At 34.5% G+C, this 22,208-nt stretch overlaps 2 protein-coding genes across 4 annotated transcripts; both read left to right on the top strand.

Moving 5' to 3' along the window:
- The first annotated feature begins 684 nt into the window (after positions 1-684).
- On the top strand, positions 685-4,376 carry LOC122009932. Its single transcript, XM_042566248.1, has 3 exons — positions 685-964; positions 2,548-2,628; positions 3,715-4,376. The coding sequence occupies exons 1-3, from the start codon at positions 806-808 to the stop codon at positions 4,102-4,104; spliced, it is 630 nt and encodes a 209-aa protein (XP_042422182.1). The 5' UTR covers positions 685-805; the 3' UTR covers positions 4,105-4,376.
- An 11,597-nt stretch (positions 4,377-15,973) lies between these two features.
- Positions 15,974-21,282, top strand: LOC122009931 (protein PHOTOPERIOD-INDEPENDENT EARLY FLOWERING 1-like). 3 transcript variants are annotated; one of them, XM_042566247.1, is made up of 4 exons: positions 15,974-16,130; positions 17,143-17,242; positions 20,726-20,806; positions 21,027-21,282. In XM_042566247.1, exons 2-4 carry the CDS (start codon positions 17,183-17,185, stop codon positions 21,120-21,122), a joined length of 237 nt encoding a protein of 78 aa, XP_042422181.1. In that variant the 5' UTR covers positions 15,974-16,130; positions 17,143-17,182; the 3' UTR covers positions 21,123-21,282. The 3 variants fall into 3 exon arrangements, 2 of the variants coding, with proteins under 2 accessions (XP_042422181.1, XP_042422180.1); XR_006119709.1 differs by having other exon boundaries at positions 15,984-16,130; positions 20,914-21,282; XM_042566246.1 differs by having other exon boundaries at positions 15,984-16,273.
- The last annotated feature ends 926 nt before the right edge of the window (positions 21,283-22,208 follow it).

Raw genomic sequence — 22,208 nt, 5'->3', positions numbered from 1 at the left:
AAACCTAGTTAGGCTTAGGTGATTGATTTGATTTACTTGAATTTATTTTTATTGATTATCAAAATAAATCAAAAAGTACTCGTGACGAGTGACCAAAAAACTCAATATTTTTAATTACGCTCCTTATTTAAAAAAAAAAAATTATCTAAATGATAACTTAGATACCCTCCCACTATAACATAGTTCGGGGCCCTAACTTAATCTTAATTACAATAATATAATAGCTATTTAACAGTAAATAAGTAATTATTTGATGATGATGATGATGATGATGAAATGAGGTGTTTTATCAATTTTAAAATTTTTTGATTAAATTAGTAAAAATAATATATATATATATATATATATAAAAGTCTTGTAAATATAATATATATATATATATATATATATATATATATATATATATATATATATATATATATATATATATATATATAAGTCTTGTAAATATAATATGTTTAATTAAATTAAACTGATTTATCGTAATATAGTAGCAAGTGCTCTATACCTACTATAATAATATTAAAATAAAAGAAATTTTAGAATGAAAAGCGCACGATGGAAGGCTGTTTCGGCTTTTTAAAGATAATAATATATACTAGCATTTAACTAATTAGTGGGCCGCAGAGTTGGGTTTACACGGCCCAAAAAAATCCATTCATGATGTGGAGGCTAATTAAGGTTTATTTAGCAGGCGGGTTTGCGATGTTGTGAGGTGAAAAGGGACAGCAAGCGTCCGTGTCCGCAAGGGAAGGGCGAGGCTTGTTTCCTAGGGTTTCGTCTTCTCGCTCTCGATCTCAGTATCATGTCTAGGAAGCGGAAAACAGAGGCGACGCGGCTCGACGAGGTGGATCGGACGATGTATTCCACCTTCTGCAGCGCTGCCAATTCGCTCTCGCAGCTGTACACGCAAGCCATGAACCAGCAGAAAGTCTCCTTCCAGGCCGGCGAGCGCCATGCCCTGGTTATACCTTCTCTTTCTCACCGCCTTTACATTATTTGCATCCATCTTGCCTCGGATCAAGTTTCTTCACTTTAATTTTATTATTGGAGATCTTCATCTGGTAGAGTCAAAAGGGCAAACTTGTGTTTTATCTCATTGCAAATTCCTTGCCAACACAATGAGAAAACATCTAAAAAAATGTCCAGAAAATATTGATTGTGCATGATTTATTCGCTTGTGACTCGCTGCTTTGCCATTTACTCTTGTTTGCCTGCTTCAAAATGACTAAACTAGTTTTTCTATTTGGCACCAGCAAGTTAATTCAGAATGATTAAACTTGCAGGATCATGAATTTTTATTATATTGCATTGCCACATTAGTATACTTAATGTGGCAACATAGCTTGTGTATCATCAAGTAATTGCTCCACCTTAATCCTGGTAAGAGGAAACATCTCAGAATTACAGTTCCTGGGGAAATGCTAACTCCTTTCAAGTAGGTGGACCGGTGTACTATTCCATGATTATTTTTAGCCATTGATGTGCTTAACCTTGTCTACTTGGTACTTAAACTACAAGTCTGATTATTTGCTATGTTTAGTGAAATTGTAACCATATATATTTTCTGTGTTCAGTTAGAGATCTAGTTATAATTCCTTTGTCTTACATAAATAATGAAATAAAACTAATTTGACTTGTTAGATTAGGTTCCCCTCTTCTTCAATTTACTAATGTTTGGTTAAATCGTTTATTGACTGCAACCTCATTTGTGCCTTTCCATAATTGTGAAATATTATTGTCTATTTTAAGTATTAGTGGCAAAAATGGCCAATTGGGTTGGCATGGCGTGGGCCCGGTCAGCCCATTTCGATAATGGATCGGTCCAAGCCCAACATGAACCGTCATGAGCCATCCTAACACGAACCATCACGGTTGTGCCTGGCATGGCATGTGACGGCAAGGTATGCACTCGAGCAAGGATCCTCTTGTCCACTTTTTGTGGATCATGGGATGGTCCACAATACAATTGCAGTCGGATCGCGGCCGTGATTCGGCCACAATTGGTTACGATTCTTTTCTGGGTTCACCTTCCCATTAAGGTTATAGTTTGGGTCGGGGTGGACGGCCGGAGGCTACCCCTCCTGGATGGGAAGATAAACTTAGGAAAGAATCGCAACCAATTACGGCCGCAATTGTATTGTAGATCATCCCCTGGTCCACAAAAAGTGGACCGGAGGATCCTTGCTTGTATGCACCCAGGCTCGAGCTCGACCTAGCCATTTTTAATAAATATAAAAATATATAAATTTTAAATAATCTTATTTTAATTTTTCAATCTTTTTTATATATTTTTAAATATTTGGATCATGCTTGGGCTGGGTTGGGCTTGATCCAGCTCATGGGTCGAGCCACCTCAGCCTGACTAATCCATGAACTAGGTCGGCCCAGTACAACCCAACCCCAGGCACATCCCAAACCCAAGGTTGTGTCAGGTCGAATCTTGGGCAACCCAACCCGATTGCCACCTATAACATGAATCCTTATCTGTTACTGAAAACTTATTTTGTTAAATACATAAATTCTATCTCATTATTCTTTGTTCAGGAAAAGCTTTATCAATGGATGATGAGGAAGCACGAGGAAGAGTCAAGGATTACTGTAGCGGATATAGTTGCCCACATTCAGGTTAATCATCTTTGATATTTCATTTTATCAGGTTCGGTGAAGTTGCATTTCATGTCAATTATTTTACTGTTTAACTTTCTATACTCATATCACTGCCAAATGCAAATATTGAAATTGAAATTGATTTTTTTCACATATAGCTGTTAATGTTTGAATTTTATCCATTTTTGTTGCAATGTCAAGTAATATTGTGCTTGATTTTCCTTTTTTTGTCTGTGATTTTCATCTTCATATTTTCTTTTCTGTGATTTTCATCCTCGTTTTTTTTCTGTGCTTTCCATCTTGTTATCTTTTAATATTTTCTAACCACCTCTTTACTTGATTTATTAGCTCTTGTTGATGGAACAGAAACAATACATCCTTTACTCTTTTGGAATCTGATTTTTGCTCAGTTTGATCGAATTAATCATTAGAATCAGCATTAAGTTAATAAAGTGAGGGGTATTCTTAGCATTGCTGGTCTGTTTGTTACCATTAGAGGGTCTGTAACGTGATGTATGCTTTCTTCCGGTCAAGAGCTGTTGTTAGACTAGTCTTCAGAATTGGGATCACTAATTTACCAGAGGTAGACTAATAACCATGGCTTGATTCTTTAAGGTTGTGTAAGCTATAATTTATAGGTTATTCGTGACCTGATTAATGTGAGGAATCTTTAATATAGAATTCTCAGAGTTGAACATTCAGATCTATCCTTATAATTTTGAATTCAGCTGCCCCTCAAAATCTTGAAGATTTGCATCAAAATCCTTTACCATGATACTTCCTGCACATGTAAAGGAATTCATTGAAATACTGCAACAAAAACTATTTGCAAGGACGCAAAGAAAACAAACATTTTAAAAGAACTAAAAGAATTCTCAGGTTAGTGTTGAACCTGATCCTGCATAAAGATTTCCTTAAAAAATTGAATCCTGGATATGATACCTATATGATATGACTATTCTAGCTCATATTGCCAGATATCATTTTTTTCAAATTGTTTTTGCTAAATCTTTTCGTTGGACCAGTTGTTGTTTCAGGCATTTCCCTGTTTATTTGTGCTACAATAGAGGAAGTTGTTGTAATAATTGGATATCCTTTTGACAGAACGAAATGGATTATGCTGTTGATGATGCAGTCGGCTCAAGATCATCCTTGCAACACCAGTATCAAACAACAATGCAGATGACAAACTCAACCATCCAGCATCCAACCTCTTTGTTTGGTCAGCCAGCTGCTGGACTTGCTCCTCGAAGCACACATTCAGATCAATCAAAAAACTCAGTCTTCTCAAATGCTCTTTCCAGCCCTGTACGGAGGAGCCTTCAGCCATTTCACATTGATCAGGGGGGATTCTATAACAATGATGGCCTACCAACTGGCAACACTGAATCAAGAAACAGCGACCCTAGCCAAAACCGTGAAGCTAATTCGCTTAGTTCAAACTATTCATCCATGGACATTCACACGGACAGCCCACCTCGTGGATCTTTCTGAGCCATGAATACTTTGATGGCAAAACTCATGCGGCCTTGGTCCTCTGTTCTGCAAATTCAACTGATGATATGCAGTGAACTCCGATTATTCTTTCTTGGCAATGCGTGTGGCATACAATGGTAGTCAAATACGATATGGCTGCATTATGTTTCATACTATTTTGTTTAGAGTTGAATGAATGGTTTGCAAGCACTTGTGTGAAATTTGTTCCTTAGTCCTGGTAATTCTTTATATAGTTTATTCATGAATGTAAAAGGTTTATTTTGTGGTAAGATTGTTTTGCTTTTGCACTCCTAACGTGAAAGAAACATGTAGATCTATCTTGTTTTCTTAAAGAGATAGTAGATTCAGTAGGAGGATTATAAAAACGATCGAGTATTGAGTACAAGAAAATTGCCTTGTCATTTGAATTGACTTATTGAATGGTTGTGAATGAAGGAAAATTGCTTATGTAGATCTATCTTTTTATTTTTGGAGTTCAAATCTTGATAAAATCGAGGTAAATATTTTTCTTATGTGTTAGTCACTATTTCAGATTAGTAGTCGTTATTTATCTTTTGCCACCAATAGTAGGTTGTTTTTTTAATTTTGTATACATTTAAAGATTGAATTTTAGTTTTGAAGGATTAACGGATAATTTTTATTATCTAGTGAAAAAGTTTATAGGATTTTTAAGATTAATTGACGTTGAATATCCAACGTTAACTGGGTAAAATTTTTAAATTAAAAAAACACGTTGATGAAAATGATATTGACATATGGAAGAACTTATTTTTATAAAATGATAAAATTTATCTAAATGTAATCACTTATGACTTATCTACTTGGAAGGACGGAAGTCACAGCGTCAGTCAACACCAACAACATTGGTCAACAATTAACATTGGTTAATATCGATTAGCATCATATTAACGTTGAATCAAGGTCGATAATCACAAGTTAATATTAGTCAACTAATGAATGATGGTTAATTAATGTAGAACAATAGTCATTAGTCAAACATACTTAATATCGTCCATGATCAACAATGATCAAGTTCCCTCGGGAATGATCTAGTGACTAACGCATGAAATATTATCATCATAAGATCTGAGGTTCAAATCTCGGTAAAATCGAGCTAAATATGTATTAATCACTATTCCAAAGGTTAATAGCCGTTCGTGATTTATATTCTCCGTGTTAATTTTGGGACAAGTTGATAAAGATACTGGGAATGAACATATTCACGTTTTGCCACCACAATCATGATCAAGATCAATGACTAGCCAAAGTTGGTCAGCGTGTCCGATGCTGATCACTGATAACTAGCAGTCAAACGGTTAGTTAATATCAAATCAACGTAATATCGACATCGATCAATAGTCGTCAATGATAGCTACTTAACCATCGCATGTTAACATGGACGATCAATCTTGGTAAATATTCTCAATTACGATGCAATAAGAACACGATTAAAGGGGGCAACTGGATGACGTTGAATCTTAAGAATAATAATGAAGAATTCAAATGATAGCTATGAGGTTGAACGACTAAGTTTTAACTCTAATATCAATTTACACAATACAACGAATGAACGAACAAAGAAACAATCCTTTGGTGGCAAGCAACTCGACTATATTCAAAGGAGTAAAACTTTATAAAACTTTAATATTTTTTTCTTAAAAAACAATATTTTAAAAATGTCTCATGAAATAGCATTAGTCAATGTTAATAATGATAAAAAGTTAGTCAACATCAATTAACTAGGTCAGTTCAAAGATAAATTATATCAGAAACTACCTTATTTAGGGACCAAAAGGGGTTGGATTAAATACAATTTGAATCTTATCCTATCACTTAGCAAGTTCTCAAAACTACCTCAATTTCCATTCAGACAAGAATATAAATGTACAAATAATATTCATATTTTCAATTAATTGTGATTATAAACTAAATTTTAGAAATAGTTATAAATTTTCATAAGAAAAATTATATATATATATATATATATATATATATATATATATATATATATATATATATATGGTCACATATAAGGTCTAAATTCATTTATGATTTTTATTACAAAATTTTGAATGGATAAATGTTTTTGGAAAACTTTATCTTCCAAAGTTAATATTATCATTTGTAAGAAAAATCAAATATCATGGCACATAATGTACTAGGCAATGACCTTCCCTTTTTAAATTTTTTTTAATAAATGGTTGATATAAAAATATTAGGTTAGACAACTGATAGACCGTGCATGTTTGTACAGTTACAATTCAAAATTAATATATGCAATATAGACATGACTTGGATCGTATCTCATAAAGAATATAAATGATGTATGATAAATCTTAGGATGTAATGTTATTCCAACGTGAGGTATGGATTTGATTTAAATATAAATGTAGTAATTAAAAGACAATGCAAGTAATGAAACATAATATAACTTAAATTACACAAGCAACGTCAAGTGAACATCGAGTGAAACGAAACCTAGAGCATGTCACAAAACCAAATCCAAAATTCAAAATTGCCGAAGAAGGGATGTTACGATCCGGATGGGTGCGTTAGATGCAGCTGCTGTCCTGAACTTGGAAGGGGCTGCTGTGCTGGAGCTTCGGATGGCAGATGATGCCTGATGTTGGAACTGGAATGAAGGGTTGCTGTTGGATTGAAAATGAAGCTGTACGGATCGAAGATGAAGCTGGGAAAACCCCAAGAACTCGCAGATCGAGGGCCGGACGTGGAAGAGATGCGGTGGAGCTGCTGTTGGAAGCTCGGAGTGCTAATCGTGGAATGAGGGGGCTACTCGGATCTTGGTGGATGAGGCGATGGACGACGACCGGAGGGAAGGAAAACCCTTTCCTCGGTGTGCCGTCAATGGAGGAGAAGTGCGGCTTCGGGCGTGGGGGAGAACGAAGAGACCGCCAGAGCCCGAACCTGAGACGAGATCGTCAAAATGAACTCATTGTAGCTTCTTATCGGGTTGCCGGGCTTGTGAGTTTGAGATTTGAATAGAGGATCCATTAGGAATCTAAATTGGGCTCCAAAATGGGCTTGAGTAGTGGCTTTTGGATCCAAATTGGGTTGGATAAATCTACTCTCCAAATGTGAACCAAGCTTCATTTGACCGGAACTTCTTCTCCATAAACTCCTTGGCTATAATTAGTTCGGTCAATTAAGTTCGTGGCTCCTCGGGATACAAGTTCACATTTTGAGAATTAATATCGTAGATATATGAAGAATTGCATCGAGGTTCGAAATAAATCTAAACTGGTAAAATATAATATAAATCGACTTCTAAAGTATACGAGAGGATTAAGAAAGCTAAGTATGAATGTAAAATTATATGTCAAAATGTCAATTATTAACCATTCGATCCGATAAGTACTTCTTAATTTATCTTGGTAATTAATAGGAGATTTATTGAGAGCTAAATTGGTCATTCTTAAAATTAATTGTCGTAAGCGGGATATTTAGGGCTGTAAATGAACCAAGCGTTCGTGAACAAGTTTGGTGTTCGGCTTGGTAAGAGCTTGTTTATGTTCGTTCAATATACATAAGATTAATTAAACAAACAAGCTTGAACAGCTCGTTAAGCTAAACAAACAAGCTTGAACACATATGTGTTCAGCTCGTTAATGTTCGTGAACAACATTCGTGAACAACGTTCGTGAACAATGTTCGTGAACAATGTTCGTGAACAACGTTCGTGATTAACGTTCGTGAACAATGTTCACGAACCATATTTATTAATAAAACTCTTTTCAATATGCTAAATAAATAATAAAATAAAATAAAATAAAATAAAATAAATTTAAATTATCAATCCTAATAGTCAATCAAACAATTAAAAGTTTCAAACAATCAAACAAACTTTAATTGAGAGCTTGATAACATCTAAACGAACCAAGCTCAAACCAAGCTCAAGCCAAGCTCGAACCAAGCTCAAGCCAAGCTTGAATTGAGAGCTTGATAACATCTAAACGAACCAAGCTCAAGCCAAGCTTCAAACAAGCTCAAGCTCATAAAAAATAAACCAAGTCAAGCTTGAACACTCATTTTAAAAGCTTGGTTCATTTTAAGCTCGGCTCGGCTCGGCTCGGTTATCTTATCAAACAAGCTTGAACACCCCAAAGCTCGGCTCGGCTCGGCTCGGCTCGTTTACAGCCCTAGGGATATTGATTATATTGTTCATTGGTAGTCTGCACACTTATCGTTAGCGTCCATCATAGGTCGAGGCACCTTAGATGATCTTATGCACCTCAATCAATCTTTTTTAGTTTATATATATATATAGGAGACGTCTAAGCACAGTGGGGCGCTCAGGTGATATATATAGAGAGAGTTGATATGCTTTTTGAATGTCATTGTCTGACTATACATAATTTTTCACTGTAGCAGTACTCCATCAAATTTTTTATTTTATTTTTTTACTGTAGTAGTGCTCTGTCAAAATTTAAAAAAAAAATCCTAAATCATTTTTCTACTATAGTTGCACATTTAGTAGCTACTATGATGTATTAGTCCTACCACATGGTTAAACCAGTATGTTTAGTAGCTACGAAATCATAGTTACTATAACCTAGTTCGACCATAATATTTTAACAGTTATGATATATATATATATATATATATATATATATATATATATAGTTGAAAGTTGATATCCTGTGCGCCCGTACAATGCGTGACTATGCGCGCGCGCAGGATATCACTGATTTTAGTTTTTTTTATTATTTGAATTAAAAAAAAATAATTAAAATATTTTTTAAAAATTTTATTTCTAGGGTTGAGGCTTTGGGTTATAATATCAAAGTTATTTTTTTTTAGATTTTACCTTTAGGGTTCAGGCTTTGGGTTATAGTATCAAAGCTATTTAAAGTTCAGGCTTTGGGTTATAGTATCAAAGCTATTTTTTTTAGATTTTACCTATAGGGTTCAGGTTTTAGGTTATAGTATCAAAGTTTTTTTTTAGATTTTACCTATAGGGTTCAGGTTTTAGGTTATAGTATCAAAGTTATTTTTTTTTAGATTTTACCTCTAGGGTTCAGGCTTTGGGTTATAGTATCAAAGCTATTTTTTTTAGATTTTACCTTTAAGGTTTAGGCTTCCCAATTAGGTTATAGTGTTTGGTTTTAAAAAAATACTAAAATAAAATTAATTTAAGTATTTATTGAGTATTGTAATATGTTGAGGGGATATATTAATGTATTAAAAATTTATATAAGGAAATGTTAATTTTTTTTAATTTAAAATATTTTTAAAAAAATTAAAAAAAAGTTATTAATTGATCTCCTGTGCGACGCGCACTGTGCGCGTCGCGCATGAGATCAAAACTCTCTCTCTCTATATATAGAGAGAGAGAGAGAGAGAGTTGATATGTTTTTTGACTCGCATTGCCTAACTATACGTAATTTTTCACTGTAGCAGTGCTCCGTCAATTTTTTTTTACTGTAGTATTGCCCTGTCAAAATTTTTTAAAAAAAATTCTAAATCATTTTTCTACTATAGTTGCATATTTCGTAGCTGCTATGATGTATTAGTCCTACCACATGGTTAGATCAGTACGTTTAGTTGCTACGAAATCATAGCTACTATAACCTAGTTAAACCAGAATATTTTAGTAACTACGAAATCATAATTGCTACAATGTTATGGTTTATCCATGTTACAGTAGCTACTATTTCGTAACTGCTACAATATGGTTAGACAACAAATCAAAATGTTGTAGTAACTAGGAAATCATAACTATTATAACGTGTCTAGATTAGAATACTGTAACAGCTATGATTTCGTAGCTGCTACAATGTGGTTAGATTAGAACATTGTAGCAAATATAAAATCGTAGATGCTACAATATCGTAAGACCACAAACAAGAACGTTGTAACAACTACGGTTCTGTAGCTGTTACAATACTATATCTACTAATTTTGACATGGCGGCAGAAAAAAAAAAATAGGCTCTTAGCAAAAAGAGAAAAAAATGTTTGAAATTTTATTTACTGACGTACAATTTCAATAGAGTTTAATACAAAATTTTAAAATTAATATATTTTATTTAAAATATGATAAACTCCATATAAAATGTATTTCTCAAGATTCTCTAAAAAATATAATACTATACAAAATATATTTCTCGAGCCTTTCAGACTATTCCTTATCGAGATTGGCGTTGGACTTCTTCCTCTAGTCGGACGTGAAGCTCTTAGCCAAAGACCTCCAAACCGCACTATTCTGACCAGTATCTTGCCAAGCGCTAGTGAATCAAACAAAAACTAGAGATCAAGTGAAGATCAAATCAAATAATTATTGAAAAAATCTAGATCTTCTAGCATCTAATATTTTGAGAAGTAAAATCATGAATGAGGTCTTCAAAATCAAATTACACCTCATTTCAATGAATAAAATTATCAAGGTGTTTATAAATTGATGAACGATAATATTGATGAAATTAAAATTTCAATTAAAGAATAGATTTTTCTAATTTAATTAGAAAATATTCAAAAGAAATATATGTTAAATTTGGTGGTCCTTAAAATTAGAAGCTCTAGCCCGTAACCCCTATGACATACCTCAGGTCCTGTATGTATATATCATCACTGATAAAATCGGTATCTGGAATGGTACTTAAGGTGGCATTTGGTTTATGAGTTTGAGAATGAGGGAATGGATTCATTCCCAAACTTTGTATTTGGTAATGGGAATGTAATCAAGATTTTGGAATGAAACCCAAAAATTTGGGTATGGATGAAACTCATTTCTCCCTTGGGTTTTGATGGAATAGAAATGTGAATTAAGTTTTAGACAAAATACCTTAGTATATTTGTTCATTTTTTTTAATTTCACACTCTTTTTCCTTGGTCTCTCTCATCATATTTTCTCTCTCCTTATTTTATCATCGTACTTGCTCTCTCAACATACTTTCTCTCTCCTCATTCTCTCTTATCACACATTCTCTATCATTTTCTCTCTATATTCTCTCACATCATACACTCTCTCTCCTCATTTTCTCTCTCTTCATTATCTTCCAACACACTTTCTCTCCCATTACACACTTTCTCCTTATTTTCTCATCATACTTTCTCTCTCATCGTACTTTCTCTCTCCTCAATCTCTCTTAGCATACTCTCTCTCCTCATTTTCTCTCATCACACTTTCTCTCTCTCTCTTCATTCTCTCTCATCACGCTCTCTCTCTTTATTTTTTCTAATCACACTTTCTCTCTCATCATACTTTCTCTCTCCCCAGTCTCTCATTTTCTCTCATTTCACTTTCTCTCTCTTCATTTTTTCCCATCACTCTTTCTCTCTCAACATACTTTCTCTCTCGTCATACTTTCTCTCTCCTCACTTTTCCATTTTTCTCTTATAATACTTTCTCTCTCTTCATTTTTCTACCACTCTTTCTCTCTCAGATACTTTCTCTCTCCTCAATTTTTCATTTTCTCTCATCACACTTTCTTTCTTTTTATTTTTCCCATCAGTCTTTCTCTCTCAACCCACTTTCTCTCTCATCGTACTTTCTCTCTCCTCACGCGCTCATTTTCTCTCATAATACTTTCTCTCTCTTTATTTTTTCCATCACTCTTTCTCTCTCAGCATACTTTCTCTCTCATCATACTTTTTCTCTTCTCAATCTCTCCTATTATGCTCTCTCTCCTCATTCTCTCATCATACTTTCTCTCTCTTCATTTTTTCCTAACATACTTTCTCTCTCATCATTTTTTCTCATCATATGTTTCTCTCACATCCATTTTTCTCTCCTATCTAATTTTTTCTCTTATTTTCCTATAAGGGTAAAAAAGAAAATTTAGGTTCATTTCGATTAAAAATATTTAACTAACCAAACATAATTTTTAAGAATGATACCCAAGCTTATATCCATTCACATTTCATAATATTATGATGTCCATTCTTATTTTGATTCCTATGAGAGATCCAAAAGCCTCCTAAATCTCCAATTAATAATTTTCTATGTACAAACCTTTTATTTATAAAGAGAACGTTAGAATCACTTCGTCCATTGACATTCACACCCAATTTAACCCAGTGTTGCTCCTTAACTAGTTCGAATTACTGAAAGAAACAATAACCAAAAGCGTTTTAACATTCACGAACAATTTGGGTGTGCTTCTTTAAATGAATAAGTTTTAACCAAATTTAATGAATATTGTGGCAAAAGACGAATATGTTCGCTTTTAGTGCCCCCGTCAATCCGTCCCAGCGTTAACACAGAGGAGGTAAATCACAAGTGGCTACTAACCTTTGGAATAATGACTAGCACATAAGAGAAGTATTTACCTTGATTTTGTCGAGATTCGAATTCCAGACCTCATTATAACAACACCTCATGTTCTAGTCACTAGATCCATCTGAGGGACATCAAATTTAATGAATATGGTGGCAACATGCGTTGTTAATATTATGAATTATTAACAATGTTCCTAAATAGTATGCGCGAATAGAGCACTGATGAATATACTTTTACACCTAACTAAATGCATAATTACTCCAATAAATTTTAAAAGATCAATTGTTAACCAATATAAAATATTTTATTAGAGGTATGTCCTCCCTAATACAAAGAAGAATCTCTTTTATAATTTATCTATCTATATATAATCGAAATTGATAATACTAAGTCACTTAGAAGAAATATTGTCTTTTACTCCGATAAATAATATTCACAAATAAAATTAATGATCAATATTAATGACTAATATTCCCAAATAAAACTTATAAATTATATTCATCGATAAAATTTCTATCATGATAATTAAAAATCAATAGATAAGTTTATATTATAAGTTTAATATGTTGGTGCAATATCCCTCAGGTCAAGGTTGACCTGGGTAACCAAGCTGAGTCTTGATTTGGGTTTAGATGTTTGACAATAAGATATTGATTGAAGAAGAGTCAAGTAGGTCAAGGTTGACTGGATACTTGACTGGGAAGTCCTAACTGGGATGTTAGGCAAAATGAAAGTCCTGGTGAGTGAAGTCAGGCAGAAGGTAAAAGTCCTGGTGAGTGAAGCCAGGCAGAAGGAAGTCCTGGTGAGTGAAGCCAAGCAGAAGGAAGTCCTAGTGAGTGAAGCTAGGCAGATGGAAATCCTGGTGAGTGAAGCCAGGTGAAAGTCCTAGTGAGTGAAGCTAGGCAGATGGAAATCCTGGTGAGTGAAGCCAGGTGAAAGCCCTAGTGAGTGAAGCTAGGCAGATGGAAATCCTGGTGAATGAAGCCAGGTGAAAGCCCTAGTGAGTGAAGCTAGGCAGATGGAAAACCCTAGTGAGTGAAGCCAGGCAAGGGAAAATCCAGATGGATCAAGGATGATTGGACATCTGGTGCTGGGAAGTCCAAGTAGGTCAAAGGATTGACTGGATACTTGGCATGAAAGAAAAGTCCAAGTAGGTCAAAGGGATTGACTGGATACTTGGCACAGAGAAAAGTCCAAGTGGGGTCAAAGGGATTGACCGGACACTTGGTAAGGGAGTCCTAGCAGGTCAAGGGAGTGACTAGATGCTAGGCATGACATACCAACAGGTCAAGGTTGACCGGATGTTGGTTTGGGAGGTTTAGGACTTGGTTTTGGACAAAAACCAAGTGCTGGATCGATTAGTGGATCGATCCAGCTCGGATCGATCGATGGATCGATCCGGCCTCCAATGAAAGGTCGGATCGATCCGTGGATCGATCGAGGTCCCAATCGATCGATGGATCGATTGGGACGCTGTTCGCGCGATAAGCGCCGGATCGATCCGTGGATCGATCCAGCGCTTCCGATAAGCGCCGGATCGATCCGTGGATCGATCCAAAGCCTCCCGATCGATTGGGAACATTCGAATCGATCGGGATCCGACCGCTGACATCGATAAAGGCCGCAGCGTCCTTCTCCGATTCTTTCCAGAGCTCTCGCCAACTCCTCCACAGCGCTCACAAAACTCAGATCGCCAGTTCTTGAAGGATCTTGGAAGCTCTCCAAGTCAAGAGGCGGATCAAAACCAAGAAGAGAAGCTAGGGTTAGGGTTTTGTACTCATTGTAAGCTTGTAAGCTTGTATTTCTTGTATCCTTTCCCTCTCTTCTTGTATTGAGTATTGTAGGGCTTCTCCGCCCTTGGTAGTTACCACAAAGGAGAGTTTTATTTAGTGGAGGGTGTGTGTGTTGGTGTGGATCCTTGGATTAGTCACCTCTTGTGAGGTGGATACCAAGTAAAACCAACCGTGTTAGCGTTGTGTGTTTGTTTCTGTATTTTCCGCTGCATATCTTTGAAGGAACAAGCAACGCCGAGCACCGAGCGAACGCGACGAGCTATTCACCCCCCCCCCCCCCCTCTAGCTACTTTTGGTCCTAACATAATAATCAATCTAAAATCTATAAAATTTTCAAAAAACTTACCCTAAAAATTTAATAACATCTAAATAAACTAAACTCAAATTAAATTTAAACGAAACTCAACCTCATAATAAAAATTATGTTAAACTTAAGCTCATAATAAAAGTTATGTTAAACTTAAATAACAATTTCAATTAATGTCTCACAGATTGATACAATTAATATTTACATGGATGTTTACTTCAATATATCGTAGGATCAATTTTTAGTGAATATAAAATAATTTGTTAGATGTTTAACCTCCCCTATATAAAGGATCGTAGTGATCGGATAAAATATCCTCTATAATTTACCTATCTATATTTTATCATAGGAGCAATAATATAAGACTATTTGAATGAATGATATTACCTTTTGCTCTACCAATTTTAACAATTTAGTTTATTTGGTTCAACTTTACTATATTTGAATATCATAAAGGGTGCGTTTGGTTGGGGGTTATCCTTGATAATCTTGATTATTCATCCAAGGTTATCAATGAAAACATGTTTGATTTAGGTAATCGATGATTTTCGAGTAATGTTCTATGTTTGACACATCAACAAAAGGGGCACGCAACTCGAAATTAAAAAATCTCGAAAAACTAAAATTTTTCGTGATTTGTTAATAATTTTTTTATCAAAAATATCCTTTAATGAGAGGGAAAAATTGAAAAAAAAGGAAAACGTTATAAAAAACTTTAAAAAAGAAAAAAACGTAAAAAAATAAAAAAAAAACATAAAAATGAAAATGCATAAAAAATAATAAAATGTAAAAAAAATAAAAAAGCGTAAAAAATTAATAAAATAAATTTAAAAAACGTCAAAAAAATAAAAAACGTAAAATAATTTTAAAAAATAAAAAACGTAAAAAAATTAAAAAACATAAAATTTTTTTAAAAAACTTAAAAAAAATAAAAAAACGTTTAAAAAATAAAAAATGTAAAAAAATAAAAATACATAAAAACATAAAAAAAAAGAAAATAAAAAAATTAAAACAAAGGAAAAAAAGTAAAAAAACGAAAAATGGAAAAAAGTAAAAAAATGAAAAGTGAAAAAAAGTAAAAAAACGTAAGAAAATGAAAAAATTGGAAAAAATAAACAGAAATGTAAAAATAAGAAAATTAGTTAATTTTGCATTGGAGGACAATAAAGTAAAATATTAAAATAAATTATTTATTAAAAATTTTAAAAAAATAAATATTTATTGTATTATTTAGATTGAATCAAATAATATTTATTTATATTTTATTCTCTATAATTTTGATTATATGTTCATTTGATAAATACGTAACTAAATTTATATAATTTAAACTAAACACATCCTAATAATTTATCGTGGGATTGGGCGATTACGGGTCGGATCCACTATTGGATCCTTGAGTGGCTTCGTCAAAATTGCCGGGCCCACTAATTCCATGAGGCTCCCCGTTTTCGTCAGCTCCACTCGCGATCCTGTCCGTCTGATATCCCGTGGATCGTTGATGCGAGGTCGGTGACTGAAGCGGCCTCGATAACGACCTATCTCTCTCTCTCGCTTATTCCTTCACCCTTTTCGGCCATGGCCCCCGTGAAGCCCCAGCACTCGCATCTCCCTCCGTCTTCGTCGTTGTCGGCATCGTTTCTCCTCTTCTGGATCCGCGTCCCTCAGGCTTCTGGGCACTTTTTGTGGTGGGTTTCTTCTTGGATCGCTGTTCCACTTGCTCTCGGCTTGTGGTTACTCTAGCGCTGCTTATGCTGCGGCAACAAGGCATTCTTTCTCTGTTCTACGGTGCTTGCTCGCTGAATCGGATCACTTTCGATTTGTTTATCTGGTACTGGTTACTCGCACTGAATATTATAACTTACAATTCCTCTTTCGTCGTGGAGATGGAGATGAATTCTTATCTGTGAAACAGTGAAAGTGTTATCAGACGTCGGAAAAATACTGGAATTTGCTTAGAACGTGTGCCATGCAGATTCCTTTTATAATTATTCTCAAAAGGAATTCTTTCTATTCATCGGCTAAGGGGTCCTTTTTTCGATGATCATTTGCATATTCTTCTTTTCTTGTTTGCGCTTTACCTCTTTTATTTGTCTCTGTGCGCTATTGGATAATGGTTTGCTCTTCTTGTTGATATGCTTTCTTTGTAGCTAAACTAGTTTTGGTTTACTCTTCTATTTCATTTTATTCTTTGCATCTTATTGTAATCTTAAATTACAAAGTAATTGGTATTAGCGTTCTATGTTCTAGAGGGCCAAAGTTTTTTGATCCGCAGCTGTGGTTCAATTTTTTTTTAATTGGTTCTTGTTTCTCTATTATGACGAGGTTGTTTTGCTCACACCTGGAATTATTTCTTGAAACCTTTTTCTATGGATTATAGATTGCTTTTCATAATGCTCTTCTGTCCACAGTCGTAAGATCCTAGTTCCCACCTTTGCAATTGTTTTGATCTTCTACTTCTTCGTGACTGTTGCTTCAGCTTCTTTCTCCATTTTTGTTGCAATTATGCATTTTTTACTGTCGACTGTACTACTTGCATAAAATTCCGTGTTCAGATGTTATTGCATTATTATGAATGATATGAAGGAATGTTACATGTGACAATTATTGTAGTTCAGTATTTGCTGCTGTTTTATGATCTCTTATTAAACTCTGCTTTCAGTTAACTTACTAACAATTTTCTGAATTGTGCCTTTGCAGATTTCTACTTAATGAAACAGTTACCCACAGAAATATTACCATGGCCTCCAAGGGTCCCAGATCAAAGTTAGATTATGAGACAAGAGCAAGGCTTCAAAAGGTTATACTTTAAAGTTCTCAGTCCCTAGTATTTGTGGTTGTGTTTTATCCACTTGTATCATTTCTATGGTACTAATTGATGTAAGTCTTGCTGGAAGCTATCAACATTGACACATTTACAAGTATCAACTTATTATAAATGCAAAAAGTGATCTTATTTAGTCACCTAATTTTTATTGTCAGAATAAAATTTAGTTCATAATGTAGATTCTTATTTGTGTCTATAACCTTTTGTTGACTAACTCTATTTATACATAGTAATCATTTTATACTCTTAACTACGCATTAACTCATGGATTGTGATATCAAGCCATGTTGATTGGCACAATGCAATTTACTATTTCTCCCATCAACCGACACTAAAATCATTCGGCACCAGCATCGGGCAAAACCACGAAGTGGCAACGGCCTCGCGGAGACCTCTGTTAGGCTGCGAGGCTGCCATGGCCTTGTAGTGGCTACCGATTTCCTTTTTTCTCTCCCCCCACCCCATTTTCATTTTTATATTTTTTTTTCTGGTTATTAATTCCCCTTTTTCTTTACTTTTTTCAATAGTTAATTTCTTTCCTTTCAGTAATTTCTTTTCCCCATTCGTTCATTTTTTCCCCTCCTCCATCCATCTACAAGGTGAACAAAGACTAAGGATTATTAGGGATAAGAAAAAAAATCTTTCAAGGATGAAGGTGGAGATAAATTATTATGAATATCATTTATAACAATCAAATATTAATAAAAATATTTTTTAATTAATATATTTTATATTTAAAAAAAAATACCAAAATTGTATCGGCACTATACAATATAGTACCAAAATTGTATTATTCCAGTCATAAACCGAAACTCCGACATAACTCAAAATTTTAAACATTAACTATTAACTGTGAAGTTTGATAGATTTGTCCGAAATTTATTATGTTCGTGAAATCTGTATTCTATATCAGCCACTTACAAACATGCCTCACCCAAGTTTTAAAGTGTTATGTGCTAACCAATGGTTGCCATGCCTGCAGGGCTCTAAGTCAGCAGTAAAGAAGAATAAATGATTTATATTCACTTGATTTTATTGGTTGGAATACTATAATTAGTTGTAAGATTGAAAGAAGTCCACAATGAACCAACGCATTATAATTATTTTATAATTGTTTTTTTCCCCATATTGATCCTATTAAGTGAAGTTTGTATTGTCGTACCAAGTTATAAGGTGAGTTACATCCCTATAACATTTTCACACAATGATGCATCAAGCAAGCATGGTATCAAAGTAGTTATTTTTCTATATTTTTTCTGTCTTCCTAGCCAAATCAACTATGGGCAAAACTTTCATCCTTGAATTGAAGCTGTCATATGAAAATACTAGGAGGATCAAGAGCACAATCTTGGAGTTCCCACGGGTGTGGTATTGTGGTAAAACACTCAAAGGAATAAATAAGAAGATAAGCGTTTGAATCCCAATAGGGATGAATATTCTAAAGGCCGGCCTTAGAATGTACATAAGCTATGCTCCAGATTTATCCAGTAGGCAAATTAGGGGAAGGTCGTCTACCCCTGGGATTAGTCGATCAAAGCCTGGACACTTAGATTATCAAAAAAAAAAAGTGCAATCTTGCAACAAGGTAGAAATCACAACACATACTCAATCTCCAATTAGACTCACTGACTTTTGACTTGAATGCATGTCGCCTCTTCTTGGTTTCTGAATCTTGCATCAAATTGAAGGCATCCCTCCTTGTTACATATGAATCCTGTTCTTTGTTGTTGCAGTTCTGTCCCTGCTAAAAATGGAATTGTTCCTTCTCCCTCTCAAAAAAACCACTTGTGCCGGCTCCCTTCTAAGTTTCCAAAAAAAAGAATCCTATCCAGTTTTCTTATCACCCTCCAATCCTGCTTCAGTCAACTAAAGATTCTATTCTTTTTCTCAAAATTAATTATTCATGTCTCATTCTCCCCCAATATTAAAAATAAGGAATCTATTTGCTTTCTCCAAAATTAGTTGTTATTTTCTCTCCTTACATCATCAAAAATACTTTATTCAATTATCCCATTAGTTTTTGCATGAATAGCTTCAGTCTTGCAACTTCTTATTTCTTTCTCTCTCTCATTGTTGAATTATCCCAAGTCCCTCTTTCAGCAGGAGTCTCTTTCTCTCCTCTCATATTGCGACTGACTTCCTCTTTGCAACCTTGTGCCTTGCAACAATTCTCATATATCATCGCCCTTCCCATGCCACAAGAAACTGAATAGATACATCTGCTACCCTACTCTCCAAATCCTCCTCTTTGCATCTCTCTCGATGTTAATGGTAGCCCTTCTCCGCTTCTTGTGTTTTTCATATTCCATCCTCTCCCTCTTGGCATGTCGCTTCTCCTCATCCTTGACCGGATAGTCCCTAATCTTCCAACCCAACCCCATTAATCTGAGTGGTTTATCACCCCCTTTCCAATGGTTTTGTGCTATCCTATTGCCGCTTCACTTTTGTAGCTTCCCCCCCTCAAATAATTTCCCATCTGACTGCTAACACTATTATCTGTAGCACACATGTATCATGATTCTATGTACCTCTAGTTACCTAAGCAACAAGAAAGTTTGTTTAAGTTATTCAATTTCGTGCACTGTCCACTAGGAGAATAATCTTATGTACTTACAATGACAATAAAGAAGAATAAACAATTATTTAATTTTAATTAGATTTTGAATTATCGTAATGAGTTCTAGTATGTAGTTGAACCTCTATGGACTAGAGTATTAGGGCAGTTTTTAATAGTCATTGTGCAAATAAAGAGTTTTATAGATCATGTTTTCAAGGGTGGTTTAGTGTATACAATTCGGATATGTTGCACACTCAATTTGTGCCCGTGGGTGACTGAGTGGAATTCTAGGCACCCCAAGTGCTTGAAATTGACTCGGGCGCCCAGAATCCCACTTAGTCGCCCATAGGTGCGCACAAACGGGGTGTGCAGCATATCAGAACTTTTAGGGTGTATATAGATGTGTAATCCATTGATGATGCATCAAGTAAGTTTGATCCGGAATAGTTCTTTTGTCCCGTTGTATCCTTTATGTGGATTTATGATCAGTTGCTCTCCTCTCCTAGTCATATTATTACAAAAAACAAAAAGTCAATAATTTTTATGTAAAGATAACTGAGATTAACTGTTGAAATGAAAAGGACTGATTTTACAAGACATTTTCTTTCATTTTAAAATTATTATATTTTAATCGAGGAAGACGATGATCAAAGAAGACTTGATTAGCAATGATAAAATATGACAAAATTCATTTAAATATAGATGATAATATAATAGGAGATTCAGCTCAATGACATAGGAGGATCCATATTGCCGACCTCACTTTAATTGTTATTTAAAATTATTATATGTTAGATTATTTTTCTTGTGAAGTCTTGATTAGTTGCTTCAAAATCTCATAGTTAGGATATACTTCTAAAGGTAATTTTCTTTTGTAGTAATCTACATCTATTTTGTAGGCACTTGATGAACCAAGGGAGCCTCCTCCACCAAAGATCCAATGGGATCATGTTTTAGAGGAGATGTTTTGGTTGTCCAAGGTAAGCTCATACCCTTATTATTGATATTATCACAAGACATTTTTTTCTTGCCCTTCAGAACCCTATATCTTTATTGTTTTTTTTTCCTACACTGTTGTTGGCATCAGGCAGAATTGGCCAACATCAATCAAATTGTCGGTGGACTACCTTGAGATTGTTGTGCGTGGGTTGCCCAAGCAGATTTAGTTCTCACATGGTTCATACTTTTTTGCTTTGGCAGGATGCATCTGTCCATTTTCTTGTTCCTCTCGATATTGAATTCAACAATAAAAATACATTGAGGCAAATCACTGTGTTTCTGACTTTCTGTGAATGATGAACCTAGGATATTAGTATTGTGGAGTTGGATAGAAATTTGATGTACAAATTCTTCTTGGGGAGTCATACCATATATTTTCCATGAAAGTTTCAGTCTTATATTGCTAGATTAAATCAGTGTCACTGTTCAATCTTATTTGAAACTTTATTTCTTGGAATTCATATTGCTTTTATCCTGTGTCAATCATGATCAGTAAATCAAGGCTAGTACTGTATTTGTATGGAAAATAGGGTAGAAAGAAGAGGATTGGAAACATTGTGTGGAAAGCTATTTCCTTAGAAAAAAGGGTGAGTGGAAAGAAGCTGGGTGGAAAGACGTGCAAGTTAGCCCTAAAATCCTTTATGCCCGATCTTGGGCAGAGGAGAATCCTGATTGGCTGTGTTTGTGTTGAGGTCTAGTTAAGGGCTGTGAGGCTTATATAGATAATATTATCGATAATCAAATCCAAGCGATTCTACTATAGTGAGGATTTAAGTGTAAACTAAACTTAAGACTGCAGAAATGATGATTGCTTACTAAACCTTTTTAGTGCTGTTATTATATCTGAGCTTGTGGAACCTTCCTCTCCTATTTTCTTCCTGGAGAAAATAGATGGAAATATTAAAGCAATAAACAAAGCACGCATTGCTTTTGGTTTTTCTTAGATCTTAATTACAACTTTCCTCGTACGACTCAAAAGGTAGTGTAAACTTCGCCCGATCAGTCATTTGAACAGAACAAGTAGAGCTATGTTCATGTATTTACTTCACTAGACATTCTTCTACTTTTTTTTGATCAATTTGATCATCTAGAATTGCTTCATCTGACTGCAAAACAGATGATGAGGTTGTTGATTTTCTTTTATTTCATTAACTGTTGATTTCTTTCTTGGTTCTAATCATCTATGAAGCTTCATATCTGTCTGCCCCAGTATTTTGAAACTTTTGTATCTTCACTACGGAACATCATCCTCTCTGTTATATGTCACCATCCTGATCTTCATTTATTTACCATTTCATTATCTGTCAATTGAAATAACCTCTTGAGCTTGTTTGGATTGAGGATTTGGTGAGAAAGATATTCTCCTATGTAGAAGATTAGAGA

The sequence above is a fragment of the Zingiber officinale genome, chromosome 8A (assembly GCF_018446385.1).
Source record: "Zingiber officinale cultivar Zhangliang chromosome 8A, Zo_v1.1, whole genome shotgun sequence".
Classification (NCBI taxonomy): Eukaryota; Viridiplantae; Streptophyta; class Magnoliopsida; order Zingiberales; family Zingiberaceae; genus Zingiber; species Zingiber officinale.
The sequence above is the reverse complement of the archived record's forward strand: the minus strand, read 5'-3'. Positions and strand labels throughout refer to the sequence as shown.

What these genes read in the sequence shown, in the direction of transcription:
- LOC122009931 (XM_042566247.1), top strand. Translation starts at nt 17,183, where the DNA reads ATGGCCTCCAAGGGTCCCAGATCAAAGTTAGATTATGAGACAAGAGCA. An exon ending in CAAGAGCAAGGCTTCAAAAG is followed by an intron (nt 17,243 to 20,725) that starts GTTATACTTTAA and finishes TCTATTTTGTAG; the next exon opens with GCACTTGATGAACCAAGGGA. An exon ending in AGATGTTTTGGTTGTCCAAG is followed by an intron (nt 20,807 to 21,026) that starts GTAAGCTCATAC and finishes TTGCTTTGGCAG; the next exon opens with GATGCATCTGTCCATTTTCT.
- LOC122009932 (XM_042566248.1), top strand. Translation starts at nt 806, where the DNA reads ATGTCTAGGAAGCGGAAAACAGAGGCGACGCGGCTCGACGAGGTGGAT. An exon ending in CCGGCGAGCGCCATGCCCTG is followed by an intron (nt 965 to 2,547) that starts GTTATACCTTCT and finishes TTCTTTGTTCAG; the next exon opens with GAAAAGCTTTATCAATGGAT. An exon ending in ATATAGTTGCCCACATTCAG is followed by an intron (nt 2,629 to 3,714) that starts GTTAATCATCTT and finishes TCCTTTTGACAG; the next exon opens with AACGAAATGGATTATGCTGT.